Source organism: Carcharhinus amblyrhynchos, chromosome 34, assembly GCF_965287045.1.
Source record: "Carcharhinus amblyrhynchos chromosome 34, sCarAmb.v2.hapA, whole genome shotgun sequence".
NCBI classification, from domain to species: Eukaryota; Metazoa; Chordata; class Chondrichthyes; order Carcharhiniformes; family Carcharhinidae; genus Carcharhinus; species Carcharhinus amblyrhynchos.
In genome coordinates this window covers 12,733,911-12,753,024 of record NC_137357.1, presented here as the reverse complement: position 1 = coordinate 12,753,024, position 19,114 = coordinate 12,733,911, and the positions used below count along the sequence as shown (strand labels likewise).

Sequence of the window (19,114 nt, the reverse complement as noted above, 5' to 3'; positions counted from 1 at the left end):
TCACTCTGGCCAATATTTATTGCCCATCCCAAGTTGCCTGAGGGCAATTGAGAGCCAACCTCTATTTAAAACAGAGGGAAAACTTAATTCTCTGAAGGGTTTTGTTCCTTAGAAGGCGCTGGAGTATTTGAATATTTTTAAGGCAGAGCTAAATGAAATCTTGATTAACAAGGGGGTGAAAGGAATCAGAGTAGGCAGCAATGTGTAATCGAGGTGAAAATGAGAACAGCCATCATCTTATTGAATGAAGGAGTAGGCTTGAAGGGCTAAGTGGCCTCCTCCTGCCCCGAGTGAGTAAGTCTGTGTTTACCTATTGGAGTTTGAACAAATGTGAGGTCATCTCATTGAAGATTTAAGATCCTGGGGGGACTTGATAGGGTGGATACCTTAAGGGTGCTTCCTATTGTTGGGAGGGACAAGAGCTAGGGGACACAGTTCAAGAATAAGAGGTCTCCATTGAAGATTGGAAATGAACAAATTCTTTCTCAAATGGTGGTTAGTCTTTGGAATTCTGTGTGTCAAAAAGTAATTCAGATTTCATCATTGAATTTATCTGAAAATAGGCAGAAGGAGTCTGTGGCAAGAAGGTGCCCTTGAGACCACAGCCAGATTAGCCAAGATCTTATTGAATGGTCAAGTTGGCTAAAAGGGCCAAATGGCCATCTCCTCCTATGTTCCTATAACTGCCAAGCTGTGGAATTGCTATAAAATCCCTTTTGGGAAGGAAACTGCCCTAATTTGTTCGAGCCTATGGTGAGGAGATTCTGCACTCTGAAACAAACTAGATAGGAGGTTTTCTGTTGGATGTCAGAGCACCCACCAAATTGGAGTACTGCAGGAGATCCTTTGTTTGTATATTTCAGGTTTACAGGGTTGACAGTTTTCTCACTTAATGTCTCAACCAAATAGCACTTGTGGCAGTGCGACACACACCCTTTGTCCTGCACTGTAGAGCATCAGCCATGATTTTAAGTCCTTGAGTGGGATGTAAATCCACGATAATTTTTTCTTGGAGGCTTGGCCGACAATGGTCAAAATATATAGTTATGTTTCTATTGTTGGTTATGATTCTGGATTTTGTTTGAGTTTGTAGGACCTGGCTGTGCAGGTTAACCTAACTCCGGAGCAGCAGCACAAGGCTTTAGGAAAACTACTGAATAACCTCAAGAAAAATGCCGCAATTCAGGAGGATCTGGCACACTGGGGGCTGGTCATAGAAGATGATATTTATAAGGTGCGTACCTGTACTTTCCCTTGTAGGAAAGCAGCTTCCCAATCTGTTTTAAGGACATAAGAACATAAGAAATAGGAGCAGGGGTAGGCCATCTCGCCCCTCGAGCCTTCCCACCATTCAATAAGTTCATGGCATGGCTGATGTGATAGTGGTTCAGTTCCACTTCCCTGCCTGCTCCCCATAACCCTGAATTCACTTATTGATCAGAAATCTATCTACCTGTGACTTAAACACATTCACGGAGGTCACCTCCACTGCTTCAATGGGCAGAGAATTCCGAAGATTCACTACTGTCTGAGAGAAGAAGTTCCTCCTCAAATTGACTCCCTCTTATTTTGAGGCTGTGCCCTTGAGTTGTTGTTTCCTTTCTAAGTGGAAAGAATCTCTCTGCCTCTACCCTGTCTAGCCCGTTCATTATCTTATATGTCTCTATAAGATCTCCCCTCAGCCTTCTAAACTCCAATGAGTACAAGCCCAATTGACTCAATCTCTCCTCTTAAGCCAACCCCCTCGTCTCAGCTATCAACCTGGTGAACCTTCTCTGCACTCCCTCCAAAGCCAATATACCCTTTCGCAAATGAGGGGACCAAAATTGCGCACACTACTCTAGTTGCAGCCTCCCTCGTACAATTGCAGCAAGACGTACCTGCTTTTATACTCCATCCCCCTCGTGACAAAGGCCAACGAACCATTTGCCTTGATCATCTGCTGCACCTGCAGACTGAGTTTTTGCGATTCATGCATAAGGACCCCCAGGTTCCTCTGCACAGTAGCATGTTGTAATTTTTCACCATTTAAATAATAGTCCATTTTAGGATTATTCCTTCCAAAGTGGATAACCTCACACTGGCCAACGTTATACTCCATCTGCCAGATCCTCGCCCACTCACTCAGCCTATCCAAATCTCCCTGCAGACTTTCTGCATCCTCCATGCAATTCGCTTTCCCACTCATCTTTGTGTCATCAGCAAACTTTGTTACCCTACACTCAGCCCCCTCCTCCAGATCGTCTATGTATATGGTAAACAGTTGAGGCCCCAGTACTGATTCCTGCAGCACACCACTAGTCACCAACTGCCAACCGGAAAAGCATCCATTTATTCCAACTCTCTGCTTCCTGTTAGATAGCAAATCCTCAATCCACGCTAACACTTTACCCCCAACTCTGTGTACCTTAATCTTTTGCAGCAACCTTTTGTGAGGCACCTTATCGAACGCCTTCTGGAAATCTAAAAACACCACATCCACCGGTTCCCCTCTGTCAACCGCACACGTTACATCTTCATAAAAATCCGGTAAACTTGTCAAACATGACTTTCCCTTCATGAATCCATGCTGCGTCTGCTTGATTGCACCATTCTTTCCCAGGTGTCTTGCTATTTCATCTTTAAGGATGGATTCCAGCATTTTCCAACTACAGACGTTAAGCGAACCAGCCTGTAGTTACCTGCCTTTTGTCTACCTCCATTTTTTTTCAACAGTGGCGTCACATTGGAAAACAGCTAATCAGCTGGCACCTCCCCAGAGTCCAGCTAATTTTGATAAATTATGACTAACATATCTGCTATTACTTCCGCTATTTCTTTTAGTACCCTGGGATGCATTCCATCTGGGCCCGGGGACTTATCTACTTTTAGTCCCATTAGCCAACCAAGCACTAACTCTTCAATAATACTAATCGTTTTAAGGTCCTCACCCCCTACAGTCCCACGACTGTCAATTTTCCGTCAGCTATTTGTGTCCTCTACTGTGAAAACCGACACAAAAAAACTTGTTGAAGGCCTCAGCCATTTCCTCATTTCCCATTATTAAATCCACCTTCTCATCTTCTAAGGGTCCAATGTTTACTTTTGCCACACTTTTCCTTTTTATATATTTGTAAAAACTTTTGCTATCAGTTTTTAAATTTTGTGCTAGTTTAGTTTCATAAACTATCTTTCCTTCCTTTATTGCTTTCTTAGTAGTTCTTTGTTTTTTTAACCTTGCCCAATTTTCTAATTCCCCACTAGTTTTGGCCACTCTGTATGCATTGGTTTTTAATTTAATACTCTCCTTTATTTCCTTAGTTATCCACATCTGGTTATCCTTTTTCTTACATTCCTTCTTTATCAGCAGAATACATTTTCACTGAGTACTGAGAAAAATCTCCTTAAAAATCCTCCACTGTTCCTCAGCTGTCCTACCAATTAGTCTGTGCTCCCAGTCCACATTAGTCAATTCCACCCTCATCCTATCATACTCCCCTCTGACTTAAAAGTTTAAAGTATTTATTAGTCACAAGGAAGGCTTAAATTAACATTGCAAGGCGGTTACTGTGAAATTCCCCTGGTGGCCACAGTGCAGCCCTTGTTTGGGTCAATGCACCCTAACCAGCATATCTTTCAGACTGTGGGAGGAAACCGGAGCATCCGGAGGAAACCCATGCAGATACGGGGAGATGGTGCAAACAGACAGTGACCCAAGCTGGGAATTGAACCTGGGTCCCTGGCACTGAAGCAGCAATGCCAACCATCATGCTGCCCCAGTCGAAGAGCTCTGGGTGAGAGGGAAATGTCACCATGCTGCAGTATTGCAGGCTGGGTATATCCCCAGGTAGAGAAGGAAAGCCCAATTCCTGAGGTACTCATGCAGCACTGCGCAGTTCCATCTTGTTATACCACAAAGCAGTTAGGTGTGGATTCGCCATGGGATGAGTTTGGCGTCTTCCCACAGGGGAACCTGGGGAATACTGAGTCAGCCATCATTACCATGCACTGTCAGTGTCAGGCTTGCCTTGGTGGAATCAGGCAACAACTTGCCTTTCTTGGTGCATGTTATAGAGAGATTCAAGAAAGAAAGACCCTTATACATTTCTTTGCACAACTATAGGAATTCCCAGAGCACTTCACGGCAGTAAAGTAGTCACTGTTAGTGCAGAAAATGTGGCAGTTTGCTCCCTGTTGGATCCCAGAAACAGCAATTGACAAATGGCCCTTAAAAATTGATCAGAAGTCCAGGGTTAACTGAAAATAACATCCATCTGGGAGGTCAGGTGGGGCCTTGGTTGAACTTGTCATTTTGAGAAGACAGCACCTCTGATGGTAAACACTCGCTCAATACTGACCCTGAAGCATCAGACCCACCACATGGCCCAGAGATGTGCTTGCCACCTTCTGAGATGCATCTGACACACTTCGTGACAAAAGAACACAAGAAGAAAAGGGACTCTAACTTTATTTTTAAATTGGGACAGAGAAAAGTGAATGGAAAAGGAACCAGCAGTTAGTTACACACCATCACTAAAGAAAGTGTACCTTCAGATAGCAAATCAGACTGAATAATTCACTTGTATGTTAAATTGACTGCTTCTCCCTCTTGGCTGAATCCTCTGACAGCTGGAGGGAAGAATCTTGCCTCCTGAGAAGATCATTGTGCGATACAAGTCATTTCCGAGTGGAACTGATGTTAACTGGTCCAGAGATGTTGTGCGAGAGAAAGTGATATCAGCGGTAAGCCCTGTGGAGATCAAATGCAGCTGGCTGGTACACGTGATTGAAATTCTTGTTTCTTTCATAGCACATGTAAGCTGGGGTTTATTGATGTATTTGATTCAGTGATGAATCATCCAGAAATTAGAACCTGGAAATTACAACAAGCTAAACCCTACGGTCTTTATTGGCATTTATGCACTTTTTAAAATTCATTCAAGGATCATGGGCGTATTGCACATCCCGAGCTGGCCTTGAAGGGCAGTTCAGAGTCAGCCATATTGCTGTGGTTCTGGAGTCACATGTAGGCCAGACCGGGCAAGGACGACAGATTTCCTTCCCTAAAGAACATTAGTGAACCAGATGGGTTTTTCCAACAGTTGACAATGGCTACATGGTAATCAGTGGATTCATTCTTCCAGATATTTTTCATTGAATTCAGATTCCACCATCTGCCATGGCAGCATTTGAACCTGAATTCCCAGAACGTTTGCTGAGTTTCTTGATTGGGTCCAGTGGTAATACCACTCGGCCATCACCTCCCCACTGTGGCAGGCTTTGATATCAACCTTTAACTTGATCACAACTTGACCCTTAAAAGTAACCAGACCAAGTCATGGAGTTCTCTTAAACAGCTATTTTAGTCATGCTCTATAGCTTAGACCCTGTTGAGCCACAGGTTACAGTCTGTAACTAGCCAGAGTGCAGAATTCAGAAATACATAAGCAATTATAGTTTGAAATTTGATTGCAAATAATTATCATATACAAATGACAGTGTAGGAGTTCTCGCGATCCACTCAGCTATTGATTAAGGTTACATCATTCATATATTAAAAATAATCACCTTACACTCAAAATATCCAATCAGCATGAAGGCTTATCATAAGGAGTGTACATCTTACACAGGAGATGGTGCTGGAAGTCTTAAAGTGCATCAAGGTAGATAATTCCCTGGGACCTGATGAAGTGTATCACAGGACACTGTGGGAGGCTAGGGAGGAAATTGCGGGTCCCCTAGCAGAGATATTTGAATCACCGACAGTCACAAGTGAGGTGCCTGAAGATTGGAGGGTGGCAAATATTGTGTCTTTGCTTAAAAAGGGCTGCAGGGGAAAGCCTGAGAGCTACAGGCCAGTGAGCCTCAACTGTGATGGCTAAGTTGGTGGAAGGTATTTTCAGAGATAGCATTTAGATACACAAGGACTGATTAGGAATGGAAAATCATGTCTCATAAATCTGAGTGAGTTTTTCGAAAGGGTAACCAAGAAGGTAGATGAAGGCAGTGCAGTTGATGTTGTCTACATGGACTTTAGCAGGGCCTTTGACAAGATACTGCGTGGTAGGTTGTTGCATAAGGTTAAATCTGATGGGATCCGGGGTAAGGTAGCTAAATGGATACAAAATTTGCTTGATGACAGATGCCAGAGAGTGGTTGTAGAGGGTTGTTTTTCAAACTGGAGGCCTATGACTACCGATGTGCCTCAGGAATTGGCGCTGGGTCCACTGTTATTTGTCATTAATATTAGTGATTTGGACGAGAATTTAGGAGACATGGTTAGTAATTTTGCAGATGACACCAAGATTGGTGGCATTGTGGACAGTGAAGAAGGTTATCTCGGATTGCAACGGGATCTTGATCAATTGGGCCAGTGGGCTGGCGAATGGCAGATAGGAGTTTAATTTAGATGAATGCGAGGTGATGCATTTTGGTAGATTGAACCAGGGCAGGACTTAGTTAATGATAGAGCGTTGGAGAGAGTTAAAGAACAAAGAGATCCAGGATTACATGTTCAGACCCCCTTGAAAGTAGAGTCACAGGTGGACAGAGTGGTGAAGAAGGCATTCGGCATGCTTGGTTTCATTGGTCAGAACATAGAATACAAGAGTTGGGATATCTTGTTGAAGTTGTATAAGACTTTGGTAAGGCCACACTTGGAATTCTGGTCACCCTATTATAGAAAGGATATTCTTAAACTCAAAAGATTTACCAGGGTGCTGTTGGGACTTGATGGATTGAGTTATAACGAGAGGTTGGATAGACTGGGACTTTATTCTCTGGAGCATCGGAGGCTGAGGGGTGATCTTAGAGAGACCTGTAAAATAATGAGGGGCATAGATCAGCTAGTTAGTCAATATCTTTTCCCAAAGGTACAGGAGTCTAAAACTAGAGTGCATAAGTTTAAAGTGAGAGGGGAGAAATGTACAAGTGTCCAGAGGTGCAGTTTTTTCACACAGAGGGTGGTGAGTGTCTGGAACAAGCTGCCAGAAGTAGTAGTGGAGGCGAGTACAATTTTGTCTTTTAAAAAGCACTTAGATAGTTACATGGGTAACATGGGTATTGAGGGATATGGGCCAAATGCACACAATGGAGATTAGTTTAAGGGTTTTTTAAAAAAAAAGGTGGCATGTTGGACTGAAGGGCCTGTTTCCATGCTGAACACCTCTGACTCTGGCTAATCTAATCCATCATTGTTACAAGTTTTCATTGTTCCAGTGTGTGCCTGTACTTGTGGATATCACTCCCTTTTTCCAGTTCCAGATGTCCGATAGAATGAATTTTCTCAGGCTAATGGCCTTGGTGCTATCTCTGAAAACTTTTAGAAGTGAACCTTTGTTTTCATAGCAGCTTAGGTGTTTTTAGTAACCCTTTCAGTAAAGAAGGTGGTGGCATGACATTGAGGTACTGCATAAGTGTGCAGATAAGTTGCTTATGAAGTAACTGATAGGCAGGATACCTGTTGAAAATCAACCCACTCAAGGGTTTGTAAGAGCTTGCAATTATGCATCTAAGAAGAAATCTCAGGCGTATAGCCATGCATGCATTTAGTCCAAATAACATTTCTAGGTCACAGCTTCCCTTCCCACCTGTATCCAGGGTTGAAATTGGCCTAGTTTCTGACTCAACCACTGTTCCTGAAGTGCTTTCACATGTAGAACTCCAGAACGCGATTTTGTTGTTTTGGGTAGCACAGTGATTAGCCCTGGCAGGGACTCCGGTTCAATTCCAGCATTGGGCAATTCTGGTTTCCCCCCTCAGTCCAATGATGTGTGGGTTGGGTTGATTGATCAATACGAAATTGCCCCTTAGTGTCAAGGGAATTTGCAGACTAAATAGGGTGACAGGAATAGTGCTTGGACAGAATTGTTAGTGCAAGTTGGATGGGCCAAATGGCTTCTCCTTGACCTGTAAGGATTCTAAGATTTAGGAGTGCACAAGGCTGCCAAGTTTAAATCTACTCTTAACCTCTTTCTAACCTCAATCTTGATTGGTGTCATGAGTTTAGTGCTCAAGTTTTCCATCTCTTACAGACTCCAGAATAAACAAGTTCTTGATGCTATGAGTGAGCTGCAAGATCATCTGATGTGCATCCATCTGTACTTGGTTTTCACTGGTTTCAGTGCACGAAATACAGTATTGAATTGGTTAAACTTTGAACTTTGCCATGCACTTAGAATGTGAAATATTGAGTAAAAGTAATGCTTGTGGTGGGGAGATGAAGCAGGTGTGAGGCAGATGAGCTTTTAAAAAACCTGGATGGAGACAAAGCCTTTCACAACCTCCCAATTGTGCAAAGCCCTTCACAACTGATGAAGTGTTTTTGAAGTGCAGGCACTTATAACATTGGACACAGAGTTGCCAGGCTATACTGAGCAATCTTCCACAGAAATGACCAGATGATAGCTTTTCTTATGAATTGTTTGAGGGATAATTATTGGCCAGGAATAATGTTCTGTGTGGGGGAACTCCTCTTGCTCTTCCATAAATGCCATAGAAACTTTACATCCACATGAAAGGTCATGTAGGGCCAGTCTCTGCATAGTTCAACATCAGATCTAAAAGATGGCACCCTGTGGTAGAGCAGCGCTGAAATGCGGCCCTAGATTTTTGTGCTTAGCATAGAGTGAAACTTAAACCCACAACTTCATGCAAAAGCAGGAGGAGTTTTCTTTGTAAAATGCTGCTGCTGAATGTTGGCTTTCTTACTTTGAGCACAGGCCCCATTACACTGTTGGGCTCTCTTTTACACCAAGCAAAGTGCCACACATGCCAAGGATCTGGTCAGCTTTATGTCCAAGGTGGCGGAACCCATTGGAATGCCCTTCCAGCAGCCCGCGTACGTTGAGCTGAAGGATGATCGCACACAGACCTATATCCGAACTCTACAGTCGCATTTGGAGAGCAACGTAAGTTGCAAGTTACTCTTGTACTTTTGTGTCTGGGCTGGAGTGAACCTCCTGTTCTGAGCAGTGTATTATTTGTGTGCAGCTGTATAGGACAATTTACTGACTCCACTGAGTCAGGAAGATCGAATGAAACGTGCTTACAAATTCACATGCAGGTAAATTGGTGCGGATCATAATCCGCCACTGCCACGCCAACAAAATTATGGCCCATCGTCTTGCAGATCAGAGATTAAGCCATGTCTGTCCTTTCAGGTGGTCATAGAGAGCTCCGTCACATGAAAGGTCAGCAGTTTCTCCCCAATATTTATGCCTGAAATGCAAAGGCAGATTCGACAAGCGTTTGACTATCTGTGGCATTGTGCTGCTGAAATCGGATGCGCTGTTTGTATCCACAGCAATAATTCCAGTAGCTGCAGCAAATTAATGCCTGTGGGATGACCCGAGGATGTGAGACATGAGCAACTGCAGTTTATTTCCCCGTCTCTGGAGCTTAAGAAATATCGAACTGTTCCATTAAAGGCTTTGGTGAAGACAAGTTGGGGCTGACTAGGAGAAGCTGAACTTTGGGCCTCCCATGCTGTGAGTGAATATGTCAGTACTCACCCCTGAACCTGGCAGTGGAGGATGGGTTTTATTGTCCTGTCACTATTGTGATGATAGTGGGCTACCTTGATATATTTTGTGTTTAAAGTGGGGCTGCTTTAAGTGGAAGTGCTTTGTTACAAGAGTCCATTTGTCTACTAAACAGGTAGCAAATGGCTAAGAACACACACTAATTATTGACTTGAGCTAGGGAAGTGTAACTTTGTACAGTTAATGGACCTTTTGTTTATGTAGGTTCTCCTGAGATTATAGACTAGATATGCAGAGTCTTATGTGAATTTTGATTTGGATGGTTGACAGGGATAGAGTCATGTGATTAATGGGAGAAGTTAAGCTCGTAGGAAAGAAACAGTTTGATTTTCATTTTAAGCCAAGAGTAGTCGCTGCTGGGGCTGCCAAGAGAAAGCCATGTCTCTCTGTTTGCCTCTTTCTCCATGGGCTTTCTGAACGCTCCAAGCCTGGTAACGTAAACCAAAGCAAGTATCCCGATGATTTGCTCAAATTATAACTTGGTATTGCTCAAGAGGGGTTCAAGTCTAGCAGTGAAATATTGCTCGATTGGAACTCACAGTGAAAGGTTAGCAGTTAAGAATTGTGTTTTCTCACGTATGTATTGTTCAATTATTAAAGGTTAAGCTAATTAATTTGTTATAGTTATACTGTGTTCAGTAAAGTTTGTTTTGATAAAAGCTTCCTGGTCTGTCAGCGGAACCATACCTGGAGTGAAACATGTTATCCTGCCACTAATGCCAAAAGAAAGAAATTGTTGGAGTCGACTATGGCTTCATCATAAACCTAGGGGTTTCTGATCTGGTACCCTAACACTTGAGCCCAAAACGTTATTCAAGTCAAATAATGTGAAATTTCAGATCAATTTGTTAGCGCGAGTGGGCAAATCGACCACTACGGACTCGGGGTGAAGTTCAGTAACGGCTCAGCTTTATTTTCTTGTACGTCGACGGAGAAGCGTAGTCAGGACGTACAATCGGACTGTCCCGAAAACGCTCTAACAGTCCCTTGCAGCAGGCTATAGTAAACCTGAACTTCGCAGTATGCGATTCAAATGCTCATACTTTGTTTACAGTATTTGACCTTAGCCATCCTGTCTTGATGTTTTTCAAGTGTTGAGGAAATTGTTTTAAGTGTGTGTTAATTGTTTTGTCTGGTTATTAATGGTCTAGAAACTCTTGGGGTTTGAACCATAGGTGTGTCATTGATCTCAAAAGAGGTTTTGACGGGCCAGGAATGTTTCCTTAGCTATGCTGATTTCAGGTGTCTCCATGAGTTGTTTGACAGTTTTACAAGTGCTGATTTTGATGGGGTGGGGATTTAGTTCCTGTAGGTGCCATCCTGTCCAGCTTCCCTTGTGTGCGAGCCCTCATTTGCATTCTAAAAGCATGCTCTTGCCTGCTGATTGGTGTCTGTTACTTTGTGATTTTTAGTGGAGAGGCTGAGTGTAACTTTAGTCTGCTGCCATATTGTGTGCCCAATTTCATAAAATTTGTTGTCCGATAACAAATTTAACAATGTCACACTTCTGTTTCATGTTCATAGGGCTCGGTTAAGATTGTAGTGTGCATTGTGACTGGAAACCGTGACGACCTGTACCATGCCATTAAGAAACTCTGCTGTGTGCAATCTCCGGTCTCCTCACAGGTAGGAGTTAATTTGCTGTCCAGCTGGAAGCTCCTGGTGATGGTGGAAATACCTTAACCACATACACCTTTTTGAAGCCTTGACATTCCACTGTTGCCATTGGGCAGCAATTGTCCCTGAAACTGCAGTGTCTGTGTAATGTCCAATCTATGTGAGGGTTGTGGGTTTTAAACAAAAAAAAGGATGTGATTTGCATGCACAGATTCAAACTAACAATCAATATATGCCCTGTGCAGAGAACAAACCAAGTAAAACAGCAGCCTCTGTCAACATCTTAACGACGTGACCATCAAATCAGGCAATCATCTCTTAAAGCATTGCTGCCTCACAGCACAAGGGATCCGGCTTCGATTCTCGGCTTGGGTCACTGTGTAGAGTTTGTATGTTCTCTCCCTGTCTGCTTGGGTTTCCTCTGGGTGCTCCAGTTTCCTCCCACACTCCAAAGATGTGGAGGTTAGGTGGATTGGCCGTGCTAAATTGAACCTAGTTCAAGGGGACTATTTAGGGAAAATGCATGGGGATAGGGCCTGGGTGAGATTGTGATTGGTGCAGACTTGATGGGCTGAATGGCCTCCACTGTTGGATTCTATGATTCTATTACCCTTTTAAATATATTACAATCCGAGGTTACTGTTGAGCTGTTGCTAAGTAACACATTAAAAGGAGCGGTGGAGGACATTCAGCCTTGAGCTTTTCTGATCAAATGATAGCTAATGACTAATTCCACTTGATTATGATGTGGAGATGGTGTTGTGAGACTTCTTACTTGATTTACTCACTGTAGTTTCATACCTCTTCAAGCGAAGTTGGAAGTGGAAATGGAACTTTGTGCATCACATGGAAGTGCGAAAAAAAAAGGAACAGACTGATCAAACCTTGGAGGAACTGGATAGACTGAGGAGCTGGGTTGAGGAGGGGCAGACATCATTGAGCAGTGCAAATGCAAGCCACGCAGTTGAGAATGAATGATGATCAATGGAAATACAACCAGTTGGACAAGGCAGTGATGCAGTAGTGACTGCCTAAGGGCAAGTTTCTCTGCTTCTTTATACAGCCTCTCAGTCTTGTTCCTCAACGAACGTTATGACTAGGGGAAAGAATACATGAGTTGGATGAATACGTCGTGGTGTGACCTTCCTTGTGTGGTTATAAGAAACAACCCGCCCCCTTCCCCAAAGATCCTACAAGTGTCTGTTGACCCTTGAGGTTCTAACTCATGACTGCCATTGCTGTCTCTCCTCATACTTCAACCTTCCATTGCCGGAATCAATCTGGCAAATCTTCTCTGAACTGCCTCCAGTGCCTCCCCATCCTTCCTCAAATAAGCAGACCAAAACTGGACACACTACTCCAGAGTGCAGATTTGCAGATGATAGAAAGTTGGATGGGAGGGTGAGCTGTGAAGAGGATGCAGACATGCTTCAGCATGATTTGGACAGGCTGAGTGAGTGGGCATCTGCATGGCAGATGCAGTGTAATGTGGATAAATGTGAGGTTATCCACTTTGGGAGCAATTATCAGAAAACAGATTGTGTAAATTGAGAGGATACTCAATCAGACCTTGGAGTCCTCATGCATCAGTCACTGAAAGTAATGGTGCAGGTACTTCAGGCAGTGAAGAAGGCAAATGGTATGTTGACCTTCTTGGCAAGAGGGTTTGAGTATCAGGATAGGGATGTTTTTCTGCTATTGTGTACTATGTTGGTGAGGTCACACCTGAAGTATTGTGTGCAGTTTTGGTGTCCTTATCTGAGGAACGATGTCATTGATATAGAGGGAGTGCAACAAAGGTTTACCAGGCTGATTCCTGAGATGGCAGGTTTGCCCTATGGGGAAAGACCAAGTTGGTTAAGATTATATTCCCTGGAGTTGAGAGCGAGAGGGGATCTCAAAGAAATTTAAAAAATTCTAACTGGGTTAGACAGAGTAGATTCAAAGAATGTTCCCAATGGTGGAGGTCCAGAACTAGAGTTCATAACTTGAGGATAAGGAGTAAACCTTTTAGAACTGAGGTAAGGGGAAATTTCTTCACACAGGGTGGTGAATGTGTGGAGTTCACTCCCACAGAATGTAGCTGAGGTCAAAACATTGTTTGGTTTCAAAAGAAATTCGATATAGTTCTTGGGGCTCAAGGGATATGGGAGGAAAGAGGGATCAGGATATTGAACTGAGTTTCTGGTCAATGGTAACCCTAAGAATGTTGACAGTGGAGGATGATAACACCATTGAATGTTAAGGGGCAATGGATAGAGTGTCTCTTATTGGTGATAGTCATTTGTGTTGCGCAAATGGTACTTGCCACTTGTCAGCCCAAGCCTGGATATTGTCCAGATCTTGTCACATTTGAACATGGGCTGCTTCTGTATCTGAGTCGTCGCGAATGGCGCTAATCTTATGCAATCATCAGCCAACATTCCCACTTCTGGTCTAATGAAAATAACCTGATTTGTTCTTGGAGGAACGCAGGGTGGTGACAGTGAAGGAATCAAGTAGGATGAGGAAAGATAAATGAGTTCAAAATATTTCAATGGATCTGGACTGGCTGGATATAGTGGTTGCAATGAGTTAATGAGAATGAGGTGGCAAGGGCAACATGTCCCAGTCAGGAGCCTTCCTGACATTGCAAGCAATTAATGAAATAGAAATTGAGGGATTTCTGTGCCTGCTTTTCGTTTTTATCCTGTGTCCACATTACCCAGTACTGCGCATGCCAAGAAATGGCAATCTACCCCATGATTCTTGAAAGGACTTGGCATGGACTGGCATCGACATGTTCATGATGTAATGTGATGCTGATTTGAACCCCTCCAGGTGATTAATGTGAGAACCATCTCTCAGACTGCTAGGATGAGAAGCATCTGCCAAAAGATCCTGCTACAGATCAACTGCAAGCTGGGTGGAGAGCTGTGGGGTGTGGATATACCACTGGTGAGTGCACCTACCTTGATTCCAAACTCACTCATTGCTGTACCATTGGATGCAAGTGGTTTCAATGTCGCCAGGGCTGCAGACTTGAGTATCAGTTAGATTCAATGAGCAGCACTCCCACCTCTTTGTTTGAAGGTTGTGAGATCAAGCCACCATTCTAAATCAAGAGCAGATACTCAAGACTGTGGCTGAAGCTTTGCTTTGATTTATTATTGTCGCATGTATTGGGATACAGTGATAAGTATTGTTTCTTGCGTGCTATACAGACAAAACATATCATTCATGGAGAAGGAAATGAGAGTGCAGAATGTAGTGTTATAGTTGCTACAGCTTAGAGAAAGATCAACTTAATGTTCGGTAAGTCCTTTCAAAAGTTTGACTGTAGCAGGGAAGAGGCTATTTTTGAGTCAGTTAGTGCGTGACTCAGACTTTTGTATCTTTTCTCCAAAAGAAGGAGGGGAAGCGAGTGTGTCTGGTGCATAGAATCCTTAATTATGCTGGCTGCTTTGCCAAGGCAGCTGGGAGTGTAGACAGAGTCAATGGGTGGGAGGCTGGTTTGCTTGATGGATTGGGCTACATTCATGACTTGTAGTCCTTTGTAGTCTTGGGTAGAGCAGGAGCCCTACCAGGCTGTGATAGAACCAGAAAGAATGCTTTATATGGTGCATCTGTAAAAGTTGGTGAGAGTTGCAGCTGACATGCCAAATTTCCTCAGTCTTCTGAGAAAGAAAAGGCGTTGGCTTCAGTGCAGTCCTGAGGGAGTGGTCAAGTAGTCTGGTCAGATGTGCTGTCTTTGAGATGTGACATTAAACCATGGCCCCAACCTGTCCATCCGCTTTTGTAATACATTCATTAGACTGTTTACAAGAACAGAAGGGATACCCACCAGTTTTCTGGGGCCAGTATCACACCCAGATGGACAATCTGGTTTTGGTTCAGATTCAGTGACATTCTCCATCTGAGTTGCCCTGAGGCTTGATTTGTAAAATTTTGATAGCTCAGTAATATTCAGAGGGTGAAACACATCCAAAACAGTTATTACACAAGTGCTTTCACAGAACCATATTACCCACTGTGTAATAAATGAAAAGCTTTACTGTAGACTGCATTACTGTATTAACAATCTGTGTCTGCAAACTATCAAATTGTTATTAAATCTGGGTGGCACCACAATATGTTCCACCTTGACTGCAGCTGTCCTGGGAGCACAGACACTGATGAAGCTGCCCCTGTATTAAATGCCTAAAACTACAGTCTTCATGGCACACGGTAATTAACTCAGAGGCAAGTTACAGAGCAAACATCTTGTGTATGAACGAGTGTTGTTGTCTTATCGTTGAACTTACTCCTTTCACATGTACGTTGCCCAGTACATTAGATTTATGCATTTAACCGTCTTCCCACAACTGAGTTTCAGTCGCTAGACTGTGACATTTGTCGACAGTGTTTCTCCCTCTGAAAGGAATGTTAGTCTTTACCTTGCCCCTTGAAGCAGCAGCACTGAGTTGGCTCCAGTAAGAGATCCCACGTCTCTCTGAATTTCAGAAACAAACAGTTCTGAAGTTTTATCACAAGTATAAAGTGGGAAACATAGCAACCAACTTGCACACAGCAAGATCCCACAAACTAAAGAGAAACATGTTTGATCATCAGTTGTACTTCTGTTGGAAGAGGGATAAATATTTTCCCCAAGACAGCAGTGAGACCATGTTTCACATGAAAAATGGAGTTTGCGACAGTGTAGCCCTGGCTTCGTACTGCACTGGCGATATCAGCCTGGATTCGATGCTCAGGGTTCCAGCCTCAGTCTCAAATCCACAACCTGCTCACTCATGGGAACAAAGGCCGACAGTTCTGATTGCTTTCTCCTTCAAGTGAAACAGAGAAGGTTGAGAGGAAATTGGTGAAGTGCCTTCAAAATAGGGGGACTGCACAGAATAGAGTGGGAAAAGCTTTTCCCACTGATAGGAGACAGAATGAGAGCACAGATTTATGCAAAAACTGACCATGTGGTAACTTATCAAAGGTCTTTAAAGGTATAAATCTCACCGGATCCAGGGTGAGGTAGCCAATTGGAAACACAATTGGCTTGATGACAGGTGGCTGTAGAGGGGTATTTTTCAAACTGGAAACCTGTGACCAGCGGTGTGTCTCAGATCATTGCTGGGTCCACTGTTATTTGTCACTTGTATGAATGATTCGGATGAGCCTATACAAGGCACGGTTAGTAAGTTTGCAGATGACACCAAGATTGGTGGCATAGTGGGCAGTGAAGAAAGTTATCTCGAGTTGCTACGGGATCTTGATCAATTGAGCTGATGAATGGCAGGTGGAGTTTAATTGAGATAAATGCAAGGTGATGCATTTTGGTCGAACAACCAGGGCAGGACTTATTCAGTTAATGGTCGGACATTTGAGAGAGTTATTGAACAAAGAGTTAGAGAGATACAGGTTCATAACTCTTGAAAATGGAATCACAGGTGGACAAGGTGGTGAAGAAGGCATTTGGCATGCTTGCTTTCATTTGTCAGAACATTGAATACAGGAGTTAGGATGCCTTGTTGAAGTTGTACAAGCCATTGGTAAAGCCACACTTGGAATACTGTGTGCAATTCTGGTCACCCTATTATAGAAAGGATATTATTGAACGAGAAGAGATTTACTAGGATGCTTCCCGACTTGATAGTTTGAGTTGTAAGGAAAGGCTGGATCGACTGGGATGACTTTATCTGGAGCATCGAAGGCTAAGGAATGATCTTACAGAGGTCTATAAAATAATGAGGGGCATAGATCAGCTGGATAGTCAATATATTTTCCCAAAGTAGGGGAGTTGAAAACTAGAGGGCATAGGTTGATAGTGAGAGGGAAGAGATGCAGAAGTGTCCAGAGGGACAATTTTTTTCAGAGGGTGGTGAGTGTCTGGAACAAGCTGCCAGTAGTAGAGGTGGGTACAATTTTATCTTTTAAGAAGCGTTCAGACAGTTACTTGGGTAAGATGGGAATATACGGATGCCAGCCAAATGTGGGCAATTGGGACTCGCTTCGTGGTAAAAACGGGGCAGGAAGGACAAGTTGGGCTGACGGGCCTGTTTCCATGCTGTAAACCTCAACAACTTTGATTATAAAAGAAGCAATGGTGACATGATGAAAAACTTTTAAATTAGCAAGCAGTTATTATTTGGAATGCACTGCATGTTCAATCAAGGTGTTGGAATGGAATTGGACTGTTAGTTAAATGTGCTGAAACCATTTTAAACACTTAGTGCTGTAAAATAAAAGACCTTTCAGGAATTAAACTGCTCCCTGAGGAGGGTGACGGAAGTTTGGAATTATCTTCTGTAAAGAGCCATTGTTCATGTTAAAATAGTTTGTTTAGAATAGGAAAGCAGTATGTTGTTTAAATGAATAGATATTGCAGAATTTGGGTGTGCTGGTCCATGGATATACAGAGTTAGTATGCAGGTACAACAAATGACTGGAAAGGCAATGGAATGTTCTTGTTTATGCAAGGGAAATTTTGTGACAGGTGTTGTTGAGACCACATGTGGAGTACTGTGTACAGTTTTGGTCTCCTTAGAATGGCATAATTGCATGAGACATAGTTCAGAGAAGGTTCACTGAACTGATTCCTGGGGTGAAAGGGTTAAGTAGCGAAGAAAGGCTGGACCTGTCTCTACTAGAATTTGGAAAACCGAGAGGTGATGTTAGTGAAATATATTGGATCCTGAAGGGACTCAACAAGGTGGGTGCTGAGAGGATATATCCCCTTATGAGAGAGACTAGACTGTGGGGGACAAAGTTGAAAAATGAGGGGTGTCCCATTTAAAACGGAGGTGAGGAGATTTTTTTGCTGAGATCGTCAATCTGGATTTCTCTTCCTCAGAGTGCTCTGGAGGCAGGGTCATTAATTATCATTAAGACTGAGTGAGATAGCTTGTTGATTGACAAAGAATATGGGGGACATAGACTGGAAGTTAGAGTTGAGACCACAGTCAGATCAGCCATGATTTTATCAAATTGCAGACTAGGCTTGAAGGGTTGAAAGGCCCATTTCTGCTCCTAATGTTTAATTTAAGAACATAAGAACAAGGAGCACGGGCCATCTGGTCCCTCGAGCCTGCTCTGCCATTCAGTAAGCTCATGGCTGATCTTTTCATTGACTCAGGTCCACTTACCAGCCTGCTCATAGTAATCTTAATTCTTTATTGTTCAAAAATTTATCTATCCTTGCCTGAAAAACAATCAGAGGTAGCCTCAAGTGCTTCACTGGGCAGGGAATTCCACAGATTCACAACCCTTTGTGTGAAGAAGTTCCTCCTCAACTTAGATCTGCTTCCCCTTATTTTGAGGCTCTGCCCCCGAGTTCTAGTTTCACCTGCCAGTGGAAACAACTTCCTTGATTCATTCTTAGCTATTTGCTTCATAATCTTGTGTTTGTTCGAGTATTGAGGGATTGAGGGGCCAGAATAAATAGATGAATTTCGGTTGCAGATCAGCAATGATTTCATTGGCAGTGGAACAGGCTCGGGGGTCTAGCTGGCCTCTACACATAAAAGCTGCTGAATTGTATCTGTGCCCTTTGCCTCGAACAGATATCTGCCATTCACTGATAATCTTTATCAAGTTGCTGTCAGATCTGGTGTTAGGAAATAACTCCTGGCCTTGCTGAGATTAATATAATAGTGAACTATCAGCATGACCCTGTGCTCACTTTGTGTGTCTTCCCTATTTCAGAAGCAGCTGATGGTGATCGGAATGGATGTATACCATGACCCTGTCAGGGGCAAGCAGTCCGTTGTTGGGTTTGTTGCCAGCATGAATAAGTAAGTCCCTGCTGCTACTTTGGATTACTTGTGTGACTCTCTGATGTTGTTTTAAACACTATTTCTTTCCAAGGGATCTTTCTGAGAATGATATCAAATACTGCCATTCAGTGGCTCTGCATTTGGATAAGGAAAATCCATCATGAGTGAGCTGAGGTGCTGTAGAAGCTGCAAGGACCAAGCAGCCCTTGCTTGAGAGGAAGAGAAAACTGTCTG

General features: G+C 43.2%; 1 protein-coding gene across 1 annotated transcript in view; it reads left to right on the top strand.

The window, feature by feature from the left end:
- piwil2 (piwi-like RNA-mediated gene silencing 2) overlaps nucleotides 1-19,114 on the top strand; it is a 57,289-nt gene that overhangs the window by 27,786 nt on the left and 10,389 nt on the right. The window contains exons 11-16 of the mRNA XM_080217270.1: nucleotides 1,094-1,234; nucleotides 4,609-4,722; nucleotides 8,700-8,888; nucleotides 11,046-11,147; nucleotides 13,959-14,075; nucleotides 18,810-18,898. Of these exons, the coding sequence (XP_080073396.1) occupies nucleotides 1,094-1,234; nucleotides 4,609-4,722; nucleotides 8,700-8,888; nucleotides 11,046-11,147; nucleotides 13,959-14,075; nucleotides 18,810-18,898 (752 nt within the window). The remainder of the gene's footprint in view (nucleotides 1-1,093; nucleotides 1,235-4,608; nucleotides 4,723-8,699; nucleotides 8,889-11,045; nucleotides 11,148-13,958; nucleotides 14,076-18,809; nucleotides 18,899-19,114) is intronic.